The 15,547-nt window shown below is 34.9% G+C and overlaps 1 protein-coding gene across 6 annotated transcripts in view; it reads left to right on the top strand.

Annotated features, from left to right (window-relative positions):
* The first annotated feature begins 3,166 nt into the window (after nucleotides 1-3,166).
* The window catches only part of SNX24 (sorting nexin 24), a 91,210-nt gene continuing 78,829 nt past the window's right edge, over nucleotides 3,167-15,547 (top strand). For all 6 annotated transcript variants that reach the window (XR_015748111.1, XM_087958016.1, XM_087958018.1 and 3 more), the window contains exon 1: nucleotides 3,167-3,373. Coding sequence is in view for 5 of the 6 variants with exons in the window: in XM_087958016.1 (XP_087814142.1) it covers nucleotides 3,239-3,373 (135 nt within the window). In the remaining variant the exon portion in view is untranslated. The remainder of the gene's footprint in view (nucleotides 3,374-15,547) is intronic.

Raw genomic sequence — 15,547 nt, 5'->3', positions numbered from 1 at the left:
AAAATTAAACCATTGCACTTAAATGCCGTTTATTTGGCCTTAACAAAAACCTTGGATACTAAACCATAAAACTGTAACAATTTATAAATCAATTTGTTTGGATTGTTTCAAATTGTTATCATTCTAGTAACAAGGCTCCTTGATCCAATGAAGATTTCTGTCAGGGAATAAAACTGAAGATTCAACATGCTTCTATTTAAATTGTTATGATTTTCTAAGGAGTTTCCTATTTTAAAATCACATTTACACAGTAAAAAAAGACAGTGCTGAAATTCTGTAGAGTCAATTGTTCAATTGGATAACATCCAGATATCTATTTTAGGTTTTTTAAGTCACTATACAATTTGGAAAATGGCATATCATTAAAAAAAATCTGTGATTATTTTCATGTTCCTGAAAGATATTTAAATTCTATGGTTGGAATTTTTGTCTCAGTGGAAACGTGCATTTTGCCATCTCTACTTCCTCTGAAAAAAATATGGTGTTGGTTCTAGCTGTATATAGCTAGCAGGTATTTTGGCAACTTTAGTTGTATTATTTCCAGGGCTGCAGTGTTTTAACTCATTCTCATGAGATAAATTTACACATGCATGCAACAATTGCTTGAATATTTTATGAATCAGTCCTAAAATGGAAATCCCACATAGAAGATAACCAAACATCCCAGTAAGTTCTATAATTTGGATGCATTTTCCTATTAATGGGTAGAGAATTTACATGCTTGTTCTATGAAAAAGTATTAAAGTAATCGTGTTGTTACAGAACAGCTTTTTTTTCCTAATGTTATTGTTCAATGGCAATAATTACCTGCATGATTTACTACTGCAATATTGCAGCAAATTTTTGCCCTTTTTGAATTAACTAATGGAATAGCCAAAGTAGGTGATGGCATTACATTGTTTGGAATGGTAAAACAATAAGGGATTACAAAGAGCTCCAAAGGGATTTCCACACATTAGAGAACTGGATATCAAAGATGTCATTCAATGTGAGCAAGTGTAAAACGATGCACATTGGTGCCAAAAAGCCTAACTATTCATGCAAACTAATAGGATCAGAGTTATACCACATGTAATCGAACTTGGAATTTACTACCACAAGATATGGGGTTGGCTAGCAACTTAGCTTATTTCAAAAATGGTTAGACCAAGTCATGGAAGACATGGGGATCAGTGGCTATTAGCCTTGATGTCAGTGTAACTGTCTCTGAAGGCTTATTCCTTGGGTAGTTGATTGGCCACTAGGAGAATAGACACTGAACTCAGTGAATGCAGGGGAATATTTCCATTACTCATTTATCAGAGTTTCATGTAAGTCATACTAATATACTATATAAAGGGAATCTTAAGTAAACAAATAAAATTTGCTGCTTATTCATAAAGCCATCCAATATGTGGTATGTTAGTGTAAAAAAAGTAATCTCCATTCCACTCTTCTTTCAAGCAATTCAAAGGAAAAACTAGCACCAATTTTGTATGTAATTAAATAAATGGGCTGATTTTGATTGATCTTCTATAACTCATCAAACTTTGGCCCCTCATCACAGTGAAGTTTTCAATGTACGTTATTTCTCACCCAAAATAAATTTGTAAAGATCTCCTTTAAAACTGGAAATAAGTGAAAACATTAGGACTTCACTAATTTAGAGTCCCAGATATCATTTGGAATCGAGATTTGAGGCAAAAACAGTTTTTTCTGAAAAATCACTTCACATTCTGTCAAAATCACTTCAAGAATACAGCATAAAATAATCCAGGAAGTAATAACTCCAGGGTAACATTTTGGAATCCGTATGGCTATTGACACAAGGGTTCAGAAAAGCACTCATGAAAGTGAGACTCATGAAAAAGTATAAGATGACTCCTGTAGGTGCCTAGGATAATTGAAGCTTCCCTCAAATTTGCCAAAATCACTTGGATGACTTCTATAGAAACATGATGTAGACTGGTGATTCAAAAGTGGAACTTTTCATACCATGGTCAATGCACTGAAGGGCATTAAGAAATCAAGCAGAGCAATGGATACATAACCTCCATCCTGCTCCCACTGTAGATCATTCAAAAGTGCAATCGATGCCATTTCCATTCAAAATCCAGTTCTGAATCTTGAGTGAAAGGGCTTCATATTCATCAGCCTGAGGAGCAGCTCTCCTGAAAGTCTTTTTTTGTCCAGGATATGATCAGCACTAAGGCTGAGTCCAGTCAAGGTCTTTAAATGCCATCTCAATTTCCTTGAAATATAAGATGTTACAAATGCAGCTTCTAAATACATTTTTGAATTGGCTTAAAATGTTAGGTTTGTCTATGGATATTAATGTGTAAAGACCTACTATAATGCCTTGAAATTTAAAATCGTGATAGTTACGTTTTCTCCCACAGCAGTACTGTACTGTCTGTAGCCGCAAGAACAGAATTTCAGACTATACACAATCCTATTTCATATGTATTTAGCTTCAAACGAATCATTTATATAGGAGAGAGAAAAATCTCTCCTTAAATAAAGCATCTCCTTAAATAGAGAGCAATATTCGAGTTCAAGTAAACAGAAGGCAGCAAAGAATATGAGTCCAAAGAATCGAGGAGTCTGGAATTTTTAAGCATGTCAAGAGCGCATCTTTTGCAATCTAACTGTCCCCGAAGTTAGAAAATTTGCATTTTATTTTACAAACTTGCAGCCATTGTAGTATTTCTTTTTTCCTTCCTTCTGTTTACGGTCTAGCAGCTAGCCTATCTATTAACATTACTACTGGGTGACATTTCAGATTGCGCATTCCAAAACAGGCGTTCCCCTTACTCAGTACTGCCTAATGCGTCAATTTACAATTAAGCAGGGGGCGGGGACACCTAAGGGCTGCCCTTATCCCACATTGCTGCAACCGCTTTAATGAAAGTATGAATAATGCCTGTGGCCGAAACTGTCGCAACCTCCAGCAGGAACAAAGATAACATTTCCCCTGGCGCACAAGGACGCCCTCCCTATCACCCAAGACCAGGAGAGCTGGGAGTAGTGAAGGCACCCACTCCCTCCCCCCCTCCTCCTCCTCCTTCCCAGTCCATCTTGCACCAGGAATCACGTGGAGGAACAGCGGAGACTGGTGTTCCCATAGAGATAGGGGAAAAAAAAAAGGTTGCCTTTGCCAGTCATGTGATTTGCACTGGCCCACGGCTCCTTCCGCCAGGCTTTGCGCTGCCTGAGGGACGTAGAGCGCCCCCCCTCCCCTTGCCTCCCCTTTTCACGAATGCCCCTCCTCTCCACCACCCCAACCCACCGTGGCGAATCCGTCCAGGGGCTGCGCTCGCGCACCGACCGTACCATGGAGATTTTTATTCCTTCGTTCCGCTATGAGGAGAGCGAATTGGAAAGGGGCTACACGGTGAGTGGTGGGCAAAGCGAAGGAGCTAGTGTCTCTCTCCCCCCCCCAGCCTTCCCCCCTGCAGAGGATGGGATGGTACAGCTCGGGGCTGGGCGCTTGCTTGCTTTCTCCCGAAGGAGCGCGCGCAGACGGTGCTCCTGAATAGAAGGGATTTGCAGGGCTGGTTCGTTGGGCTAGCTGCCAGGTCGCCGACAAGAAGGCGAAAGAGTTTAGTGCTAAATTTATTTTGCAGGATCCAATCGGGGTCGGTCACCGGGATCAGTCTTAGGCTTAAGCTGACGTGCTTTGGGACTTCTGCTGGAGCCTATCCTCAGGGAACTTCTCTCTAGCAAGAGTGTGTGCGCTTTAGACCAGGGGTCTCCAACCTTGGCAACTTTAAGCTGGAGGACTTCTGGCTGGGGAATTCTGGGAGTTGAAGTCCTCCAGGCTTAAAGTTGCCAAAGTTGGAGACCCCTGCTTTGAACTATTTTGTGTGTGGTACTCATAGGGTGCCTGGTGGTGTGTTGTACAATTAACAAGTTGCACACAACCTGCCACCATTTCAATAGCACACGCTAAAGAGACCAAAGTGCACACACTGCTAGACAGAGGTTCTCAGAGGCTCTCTTTCAGCACCAGTCTGAAAGCTCGGAAAATAAAACCTATGATCCTGATCGACCCAGATCGGATCCTACAACATTATCCTGGGACACATATATTCAACTTAATTCATAAACATATTTAGAGTATAGTGTAAATCTAGTGAATGGTTGGGTTGCCATTTCAACTCGTCATTCTATAACATTGCAAACCTAGATACCTGAAGACCTAAGGACATTCTAAATGGGCTCTGATGGAAGATTTGGATCAGATTTTACTCTTGATTAAAAAATTCCGGGTCTTAGGACAATTTATCTTCGAGCATGTGTGAAATGTTCCCTAGAGATACATAACGCCACACAAAAGGCAGCGGGTACCAAAGCAGATACAAATTGTATTTATGAAAAAAAAAAAAAAAAAAAAAAGCTTTTTCCCTTGTCTGGAGTCCTTCAAAGTGCACTAATTGAAGTGTGGCCTGATATTTTTGGCCCTTGCTCCACATAGTGGAGTGCATGTGTCTGTTTTAAAGTTGTAGCTCTTTCTCTTAAGTGAAGAAGCAGTGATTTTTGTCAGAGTAAAACATTTAGGGTTACTTAACCTGTAGCCTAATTATTAAATGCTGTTGTCCAACATCAGTTCCTGCCAAATGTCCAACTAACAAATACTAATTCTGCTGTGTGGTTCCTCACAAATCATGAGTTAAATATAGATGGAAACATATTGACCAAAACTAGAATTAACTTCCATTCTTCACTTCTCTCTGCAACATGTGAACTAATGCTAAGAGACAAGCTGTTGAATCTGACTTTAAATGGGGGGAGGGGGTTTGTCTCACTCATTCATAAAGAATATGAATTAAGTCTTATATATAATTCAAACAAGATAGAGGTGTCACTTATGAGGAGCCTGCAATAAGAACTGAGTTTGGAAGGGGTGCTTACTCTCAAAAAATCAAATTTCCTTTTGGATGCTTCTGGATTTTGTTTTGCATTTGGGGACTTGTCTGAAGGTGGAAGTACCTTTACCTGATTTAAGGCAACGATGCATAGAATGCAGATGAATTAGACCTGCCTCTGCCTTAGTTAAGTTAAACTGGATTGGTGCAATACACATTACTTGGGGTTTCTATTTGGAAAATATAGTTGGTCTAAAAAGAATGCTAATGGGCAAATGTTTGAGATGGAACCGTAACGTACAACTCCATTGATTACTGTGGCTCCTTCTCTAGTTCGCTTTGCCTGACTTAGGGCACAATTCAAAGTTACAGTACAGGTAATCCTTGACTTACAACAGTTCATTTAGTGATCATTTAAAGTTACAATGGCACTGAAAAAAGAAATTTATGACTGTTTTTCATACTTAAAACTGTTGCAGCATCCCATGGTCACATGATCAAAATTCAAACACTTGATAACTGATTCACATTTCTGATGTCCCAGGGTCAAGTGGTCAGTTTGTGCAACGTTCTGACAAGCAAAGTCAATGGTCGTGTTACTAACTTAACTGCATTGATTCATTTAACATCTGTGGCAAGACAAGTCATAAAATGGCTTAAAAATTCACTTAACAAGTATTTCACTTAGCAACAGAAATGTTGGGCTCAATTGTGGTCATAAGTTGAGGGCTACCTCCAGTTACCTTGAATCTTTAGTTCTAGGATAGCTTGAGATCTTTTCATATTATGCTCCCTAACATTTATTTATTACAGTATTCTCTACCCTAAAATCTGATGAAAAGTCTGTTCTCCTGGCAGAGGCAGGAGTGATGAAGACAATAGAAAGAGGTACTCAGTGGCTACATTTAAACTCTGGACCTCTGTGCCTCAGGAAGCCACACCAGAACTTTCTCCAGTAGTCTTTCATTGGTTGGTTAAGAACTTTTATTTATAAGATTACCAGATCTGGGCTAGAAAACTGCAAATGGCCTGGAAAAGCCAGAAATTTTTGTACTTTTTGACTGCCATCTCCAGTCATAGACTTAGTAACCCTATTATTTAGGAAAACATTTGTTTTTCAAATAAGTGTAAATTTCATTTGATAATTTCCTCTGTATTTGTCTGCTTTATAGGAAAATCTTACTGCACTTGTTTACTACACATTTTTAATTTTGCACTAGTTTCAGTTTTTGTTAGTCTTCATGATAGAAGGATAGCATAAATTTTCATTAAAATAAAATAACATTAACTAGCCTTTTCTTTATTATCTGACATTAACATTTCTGGGAGTGGTAGATTTGAGTTCCCAAATAGAGGACTTGTCAGAACTAATTTCTTTGAGTAGAAACTAACTTTACAGGAAAATCACAGTTAAATATTTTCCAACTTTAGTAACATGCATTCAACTCTCTCATCTCATTATTTTTGTTAGTAGAATTATTTTTTATCCCACCTTTGTCTTTATAAATAATTCAAGGTGGGAAACATATCTTCCAGTAGTAGTTCTAGTACTCCTAATTTCCCCACAAGAACCCTGTGAGGTGAATTGGGCTGACAGAGAGTGACTGGCCCAAAGTCACCCAACTGTCTTGCATGTCTAAGGCAGAACTAGAACTTACAGACTCCTGGTTGTTAGCTGGCCTGATGCCTTTTAAAGTCTTCAACCAATTCATACTATTATTGATTTATCAGTCTATCATTGTTTTATAATGAGATTTAACCCAACATTTAAAAGCAATATGCAGTATATGTATAAGATTTGAGTGCACTACTTTCTATCATTTTTATTGAACAAAACAAGCACTAATTTTGGGCATTACAGCAATATAACTTTATAGAGAAGTGGTTTTTGTGCCTTTTCATTTGACAGTGGGATTCTATTCTGACTTTCTAAGGATATTAGATATCTATTGTATGTGGAAAGATTGCTCAGTGATATATTTTCTTCAAATCATGCTAGTCAACGTTTAAACTTTTTACTAACACTTTAAATTGATGAGTGGATCTCCAAACTATTGATTTCTCTGTTTAAAAATGCAACAGTTGTTCATAATTTGGTAGTGAATAACCTTTAAATGTAGACATTTTGTGAACATATCCTTGGGGAACAATTTAACTTTAAAATGACACCCATGAGCACTTGTTATCATTTAAGTATGATTCTTTTGCCAATGATAGAAGAGCAAATACTAGTTAGATTTCTAATGTTCATTCCAGTATGAGGAAACCACCTGAATAAATTAATTTGTGCTTGATTCATATTGATCAGAAATGTTAACAGGTATGTTATAGGTCAAGGTGACATATGTTTAAGTAGATCAAAGTGCAAAGGGCGTATTTGACAGACAGGCTTAGAGTGTTCTTAATTACTGTTCCCCCCATCCTACTAGCTTTTAATGCTGTCTTAAAACACTTTTTAAAAAGATAAGTTTACCCATCCTTAGTCTTACTCTTGCCACTTGTCTTCTCTCATAAAGATAAGTTAATTATACTTAATTATAAAGTAAGTGTAGCTCTTCACAGTCTAATGGAACATCATGTACAGATTAATAACAAAATATCTTTAAAAGTATTTGGAATGTGTTTTTATTCTTTTGTAGCACTCTTCTACATTATTAATATAGAAGTGGTACATAATATACAGTAAATTATTATCTCTCTTTTAATTTTGAAATGTTTGGTCTAGTTCATTAAGTTCTTTTGTGAATGAAGCAATACATGGAATAGAGTTAAAAAAAATATTCTACCAATGATATTTGGCTTATTTTAAAATTTTTAGCTAGCAACACTGTACTTAAATTGTATACCTTGAAGACTACAATTATTAATACCAATTATTTTATTAATAACATAGTCATTGAGGTTAAAAAAAAACCTGTTCTAAACAAATGAACTATCTGTTGTTGTTTAAAAGAATAAATGTTTGTTTCAAATGCAAAATAATCCAGCAGTGCTTATATGCAGTTTTTTAGGCTGTCCTAAGGAAAACATATCAACTTACAAAAATGCATGAAAATAGATGTATTGAGTGAATGTGCATGAACATGCATGTATAAATCACACAAGCACCACATACTACACATGCACACACACAAAGAGAGCGGGGGAGAGAGGGAAGGAATTGAAGGTTTTCCTGTCCCAAAATGAAGGTCTATTTTGGGGCCTGAAAAAAAATCCAATATTTGCTTTGAATTCTGCAGTGGATATTCACACTGCACAGATATAACTTACTGCTTTAAATGTTGGACCTCCCCATATAGTTGACATAGGTAATTTCTTGAAAATATGTAGCTGTCTTTAAATAAAATTTCCAGTATAAAACATTAATTATTCCTGTTTAGCTGTTTTGGTAATAAAAGTATTATTTAAAAGCACAGTTTAAAAGCCATGTAGACAAATATTCATATGCTGTAATGGTACTTCAGAATGGAGGAAAATGAACTCCAATGTCTCCTCATCATTCCATTCATAATCTCAAAATAAGGAGCTTGATTATGTGGTGAAATAATCAATAAGATAGCTGTAAGTATATATTGATCAGGAAAATTGCTTTTATAACATGTAAACAAATCTCACTCCAGCTGACTTGGTTTCTTCTTTCTCCCTGCATTCAAATGGGTTTTCTTAGGTTCTGTAATTGAGAAATACGTTAAGATGAGTAGAATCTATTTTTAATGGTGTTTAAGATCTCAATATATTTTAGTGCTAATGTTATTACTTTAGTAATGTAACCTATATGTGCTTTACGTAGTATCCAAATATCTTCTAATACTGTTAGATGCTATTATGTCTTACTTGTAACTCATGGTATCTATTTTCATGTTATACTACCTATTTTCATCATAATATATTCATGAAAATTTCAAACAATGATCAATTGATTGATATTTCTTTTCCAGTACATTGTTTTACAATAAGTTTAGAGCAGTTTTTCCAAATAGTAACAGGTATATTTAAGTTTTTAGATTGAAATACTTAGAAGCTGTTTAACAGTAACAATAACAGAGTTGTAAGGGACCTTGGAGGTCATCTAGTCCAACCCCTTCTCTCGCAGGAGACGTTTACTATTTTTGATAAATGGTTGTCCAGTTACTTCTTAAAAGCCTGCAGTGATGGCCATTTTTGTTGCTCTTCTATGAATTCTCTCCAAAGTCTCCCTATTTTTTAATTGAAATAATACCAGACAAAAGCAGAGTCAGTACTGTACAGGCAGGAAAGAGACCAGATAGCTCAAAGGTATAAAAATGCATAAAAATCATAAAAATGCATAGCAAGGTAAAAAAAACGATAGCAGTGGCATTAATGCTTCTCATATTACTCACAGTTCTGTAAGTTTCCTGTTTTTTCCACTTATTTTTGAATAAAATGTTTTTTTTAATTCTGTGTATTGTCAGAATAAGTACCATACATGATGAGTTAGCAAAACTGTGGTCTGCTACTAACAAATGAAGCCAACAGAATTAGTGATGATTCAGTCCCATGTTCAATTCAGTGGAGAAATTATATGAATTACAGTATTAAAAGGAATAGGTGGAACAGTAAGGTCAGTTTCTACAGAAGAACATAGCCTCCATTTATATTACCAGTTATTCTTTTTATATGAAAGGAAAGTTTTGTCCAAATCTGAACTAGAAAGTTGTGTAAAACCTTCATAATGGGTCAGAGAATGTTTATGTGGTAGGCTTCATTTGGGCCAATAATGATTAAACTGCTTCTCTTGGTGCCACTGAGATTGTACAAGATAGCAAAGAATTGGACTTCGAATTAGAATTCTTTATTGGCCAAGTGTAATTAGACACACAAGGACTTTGTCTCCTGTGCATAAGCTCTCAGTGTACATGTAACAATAGTGATAGATCATAATCATTGTAAAAACACATTCATCATAAAGCATTAGATACAACACTTAGTGATAGTCATGGATACTAAATAAGCAATCAACATAAATTATACTAAGTAAGCAATATAAATAATAAGAAAAAAGCAATAAAATTATAGTCATAAGGAGATAGGGAATAGGGAAGATGAGAATAATGATGGTAATACAGTCTTTCTAGATAGTTTGACAGTGTTATGGGAATTAGTTGTTTAGCAGAGTGATGGCATGGGGGAAAAACTGTCCTTGTGTCTAGTTGGTCTGGTGTGCAGTGCCCTATAGAGTCATTTTGAGGGTAGAAGTTGGAACAGTTTCTGTCCAGGATACGAGGGGTCTGTAGATATTTTCACAGCCCTGTTTCTGGCTCATGCAGTATACAGGTCCTCAATGGAAGGCATAATATGTTTGCTGCTTTTTCTACAATTCTGAAGACCTGGCTCTCTTGGCTGATTCAATTAGAATGACTTAGATGCTCTCTGTCCAAAGTACTTTTAAATTCAAGGGCCTCACGTCCTCAATTTATGAACGGTCATTTAATGGCCATTTCAAGTTATGACTGATCATCCCGCACTTTAGTTGTCATACATACATCTTCCGCTCTCATGGGGTGTGCATTGCACTTTGCACTTTGGCAACCAGCTCATCTTTATAGCCATTTGTAGCATCCTACAATCACATGACTATAATTTGTGAAACATTTTGCCACTTTCCAGCATTTACTTCCAGCATTTACTTCCAGTTCAAAAAAAAACAAAACACCCCAGGGGGAGCATTGATTTGCTTAACCATGGTATTCATCCATAGTAAAGAAAGTAAAATAAATTGGATTTGACTGCAACACCTTATGGCTGTAATTCCAAGCTCAGTTATGGTCATTTTGAGGATTGCCTGTATGTTAAGGAAATAAACTTTCTACATTTTAAAAGTTGAAAGCTGTAGAAGTGTTAATGAACCTCAGGCTGCTATTTCATTCCATCTGCCTCAGTTGCTACAGTGAAGCTAAAATCATTTTTAGTTCTGTAAATGGTGAATTCAAATTATTATTGAGTAAACATTAAAGCAAATAGTTTAGAAACTTGCCCTAACTTTTAACTTTTGCTTTTGGTATGTTTCAAGAGAAAGTATTGGACATAATAAACTGGAAAAATTATCCTGAATTTTAGATTTAATTTTTTTAGTTACAAGGACAAGCAGGAGCTTTTTCTAATCCTGAAAAAACATCAGCTTCATTTAGCAGCAGAATATTTAATTGAAAACATTGGCTGGTATTTCATCTGTAATAAATTTATGTTAAAGCTATACAAAACACTTTGTTAGAAGCACTATAATGTGTTTAATATATTCATGGTAGAAACTTCAAAAACAGTAGATGACCTTGCCTGGAAAGGATGCTCTGTGTTATTTCATTCAATTCAATTTAGATGCTGCCTGAATTCAAACTAATTATAAATGGTGAAAATTTTGTACACATTGGTGGCATAAACTTCTGTAGCAACTCCTCCTCTTGAAAAATAATTTCATTAGGACATTCTTAACTATATCTGTGTTTTCTACAGAAGATCTTAGAAAGATTTAATGTGTATAAGATCACACTGTTATACTGGCAATTGTAGTGCTAAATGAACACATTTGTTTTTCATAAGCTTTTGATCCAGGATGCTAATTCTGTTAATATTATATTGATTTATATTCTCTAGTCTCTGTAACAAATGCAGTAGATTAACTTTTTCATGTTACTTAGATTTTTTTTTGCAAGTATTTTTTTATACAGCATTTTTCTGCTGCCTTTAAGGAACAATAATTTTGTAAAACAGAATAATTCCAAATCTTAGATGTAAAATAGTACTTCTGTATAAAAATGAATCTCGGTGGAAATTGAAACCTAAGTCCTCAAGACAGATAATGATGAAGTATAAATAATTTATATAGCTTACTTTTTCATGATCAAGTAATATACAGATGTTTTCAAAACTATTTGCAAAACATAAAAAATATTTCAGGGTACACCACTTCTTCAATTCTTTGGAATTTGGCCTCAAAACTAAGGTGTGATTAATCATGCAATCTAAATACCACACTTACCTTTTAAACTGACCCAACAGAGATAACACTCAGGAATGGAGTGGGGGGAATAGAACATACAAGCAAAATAAACAGATCGTTGTTAGTTCTACATTCATTCAGCTAGTTGCTCATAGGCTAATAGTGAAACAGTTCCATTTACAGAAGTGGGAAACGAATCCAGCTATGATATGTAAGCTAGAATTAAAAAGCATTAGATTTCACATATTGTGTACCCTTGCATATCAGTACATACATTTGCCTTGATATGAATAAAGGCTTGTATTTTATAATATACTAAATCTTTCAAAATATTGATTTAGGTTTAAAATATTAAAAGAATAATTTTCTTTATATAAGCTGAATGCATTGTAAGTAAAGTTAGACTATTTGATGGGACCATAAAATAAACAATTACTGGCAAACATAAAATAGAATGAGAAATATTTCATATAAAATTTGTCATGGAATCTTAGAGTTGAGTGAAATAGTTAACATTCTTACCACTTGGTTGTAGACAAAAGAACAAACCAAACTTTCATTATCTTCTGGTTGCATTGGTATTACAGTTCTCATAATTCTGAGAGTTGTAATCTTAACATACCTGTAATGTACTAGAGGTAAATCAGAAATAGATTATAAAGCAAAAATAGAAAAAAATAGAGTTTCTGTTTGAAAACAGGAAAAATAAGGTTATTGAGTTTGCTTTGACTTTTCCTATTACTCTGAACTGCAGGAATTATCAGAAAGTTACTTTAAATTCTGTGTTAATAATTTCAGTATGGTCTATCATGCCTTTGGAGATCATTGTTAGTTACTAGAAATGTTTCACAAGTGTTCAGTAGACAGATTACTGATTTCATAAGAACAACTGACAGCAAACAGAAGATTCTCAACCTTTCTAAATTACTTGTAATCTGAATTGTCAAAACTGGCTGCTTTAAAAGGGGAACTCTACTAAAATAATCTCCAGATAGCTTTATCTGTTGGGGGCTATGAACTCAATGCCCTGTTTCTAAAATACCACTTTTTTCCAGTTTACTAGATAGCTGAAAAAGCTTCTTAAGTGAAGAGCTCATGAACCCACTTCCATGAATATTTCTAGTTTCAGCTCTTCTACCTAGGTCACCAGTTACTTTTGCTTATAGAAGTAGAAAATAGATCCGATAAAAATGGCTAGTCTCTTGGCCTTTGTTTTATTTATAAAATCAGAAAAGAACAATGTTTTGCTATCCTGTGGTCAAAATAAGAGGCGACCTTGCTTGTTCACAAGTGTTCAAATTCTAGAGATAAGAAGGATAAAATAATAGGGTACAATGGAAAGAGTGCAGTGTAATTATTTGTGGCTTGTCAAGGGACGCCCTTTCAGGCCCCAAGTGATTCAAATCTGGGAACTCTGTACAATTCTCTAAGCTCAGCCTGGCCAGCATCTCAGAAATCTCGCCCCATTTCTTCGACAGTGCTGAAATTGCATCAGTTTGTCATGCACTGAGCATGCCAACTCTATACAATATCATTTGCTTGCAAATCGGCCTGGCCCCAAAGCTCTGATACACATTCTTTGGTATCTGACTCTTGGCCTGTGATTTGTCATGTCTCTAGTACTATCAGTTTGAGGTAATTTTAATAGGTTCTGATGGTTTGCTTCTGGGAATAAAGAATGCATATAGCTTGCTTTACTTTGGGCCTCTTACTGTGTTGTGCAACCGAGGCATCATGTTGGTGGTACTTATTTAAATAATTGCAAAGGAAATGAAACTATTATGTGTGTACTTTTGCATTAACAAATGCAATGTCAGCTGTGACAAATATTGAGAAATTTCAAGACTTATTCCCATTTCTGAAATTCAGCATTCCTTTTAAATAGTTTTGTCATTTTCTGCTGTAATGTAGTAATATGACATAGTTTCTACTTATTAAAAAGGGAAACACTTGTTAGAATCATATGAGTTTAGTTACATTTCATTTTTTTCTGATTAACTGTCTACATTGTGATCTTGAAGAGTTTGCTTGTTTTTCTAAATACAGTTATATAAAAGAAGTTCCATAAACCTCAATGTAAATTTTCTCTTGAAATGTATAGAATTCTGCTATTAATATTAACTGAATAGATCAAAAGATTTTCAGACATCTTGACCAAAATATATATTTAATATTTTATTACAGATGATATCCCATTTTCATTTAAACATCTTTAAAAACAAGTATTTCTATTATGTAATCAGTAATTTAATAGTTGGTAAATAGATGTTATTGTCTAGAAAAGTGGTATGTGGCTACCTTAGCAAAATAATTTAGCTATGTTATGAAATAAATGCCATATTTTACTCTTCTTTTGACACCATAAAATGAGATTGTTTTACTGTTGACATCTCTGATCTTTGCATCATTTTTAACTGACTCTCTTAATTGATTACTTCTGTGATATCAGAGCCTGCAGCATAGCTCTCTAAAATTCTGCTGACATTAATCGATTACCATAAAGGTGTTAATATTTGCTATTTCATCTAAGAAACATTCAAAATTATAGATAAAAGCTGTCAGAGAAGAAAACTCATCATATTTTGAATTACTGTTGATTTATCAAGAAGTGTTTTAGGGATGTGTTAATGAATTTTTGGGGAAGCAACTAATCATTGAATATTGAATTGGTGTGGATTTTAATATTTTAATTGTAGCTTTCTTTTTTTAAAAAATGCTTTCTTTTAATATTTAATCTCTATGGAGTTTTCACAAAAAGATTACTGAATTTCTTTTTACTGGACTTTGGAACTATTTGCTTTGGAGTATCTTTTCTTTAAAGTATTTTTCCTATACAAACATGTACACAGGTAAATTCAGACTAGTGTAGACTTTATGTAAGAAAATGTTGTATTCAGACATAATATATGAATGTTTTATTTTTAAGATTTTGCTTGGGAAATACAAGAAATATATTGAACTTTTAAGAATTAAAGGGATAATTCAGCTTCTAAAATAACCTTGCCCCATTATTCCTAAACATATTACTGTATCTACAGGAGTATTGGAACTGGAGAAGGCTCCATGTTGTATCTGCCTGCCATGTAGAAGTTAAAAGATGAGACTTCTATCAGAATTTTTAAAAATGGCCAGTTAATTCAGAATCACACAAGTGATTTGCTGCATAGAAATTCAAACCCAGACACTTTTAAAAGCTCAGTCACAATATATATTAACACAATGCCATCGGATTCCAAGACATGTAACCAATGCTCCAAAATTAAAAATTGCTGAAATTGTGCAAGGCTAGAGTCTTCTTAGACTGGGATGCCTAGGGCTCCAAAATGTTACAGACCTGAAAGATAATCCCTCAACCATCTTTCTGAGATAATTGAAATAATTGCATCCCGAGTGATGTCAGTATACAAGATCTGTCTCCAAGTCAGTGGGATGTTGGTGATAGTAGAGCTTGCAAGGTAATCTCTAGCTTGGATATTGTAATTTATCCTCTTACTTAAGGGAAATTGGGTTTTGATTGTATTTGTGGCCAAAATCTCCCAAGACAGATAAGACCTTTTTTTTTTTTACCCTTAGCAGAGAATGCTAAATATTGCATGGTTATGACTGAAGATGTAAGCTAGTCTACAGCTTTGTCTTGTTAAAAAGGCTTATGTGAAAATCTTGATTGACCAAAGTCTTGAAGGGCAGCAGAGTTCAGTCATCTAGTTATGACTACAGCATATTGAAGCTTGTGATTTGCAGT

This window comes from Notechis scutatus, chromosome 2, assembly GCF_049901735.1.
Source record: "Notechis scutatus isolate UNSWTSFEM ecotype Mainland chromosome 2, rNotScu1.2, whole genome shotgun sequence".
NCBI classification, from domain to species: domain Eukaryota; kingdom Metazoa; phylum Chordata; class Lepidosauria; order Squamata; family Elapidae; genus Notechis; species Notechis scutatus.
Note: the sequence above shows the minus strand (reverse complement) of the source record. Positions and strands in the feature narration are given on the sequence as shown.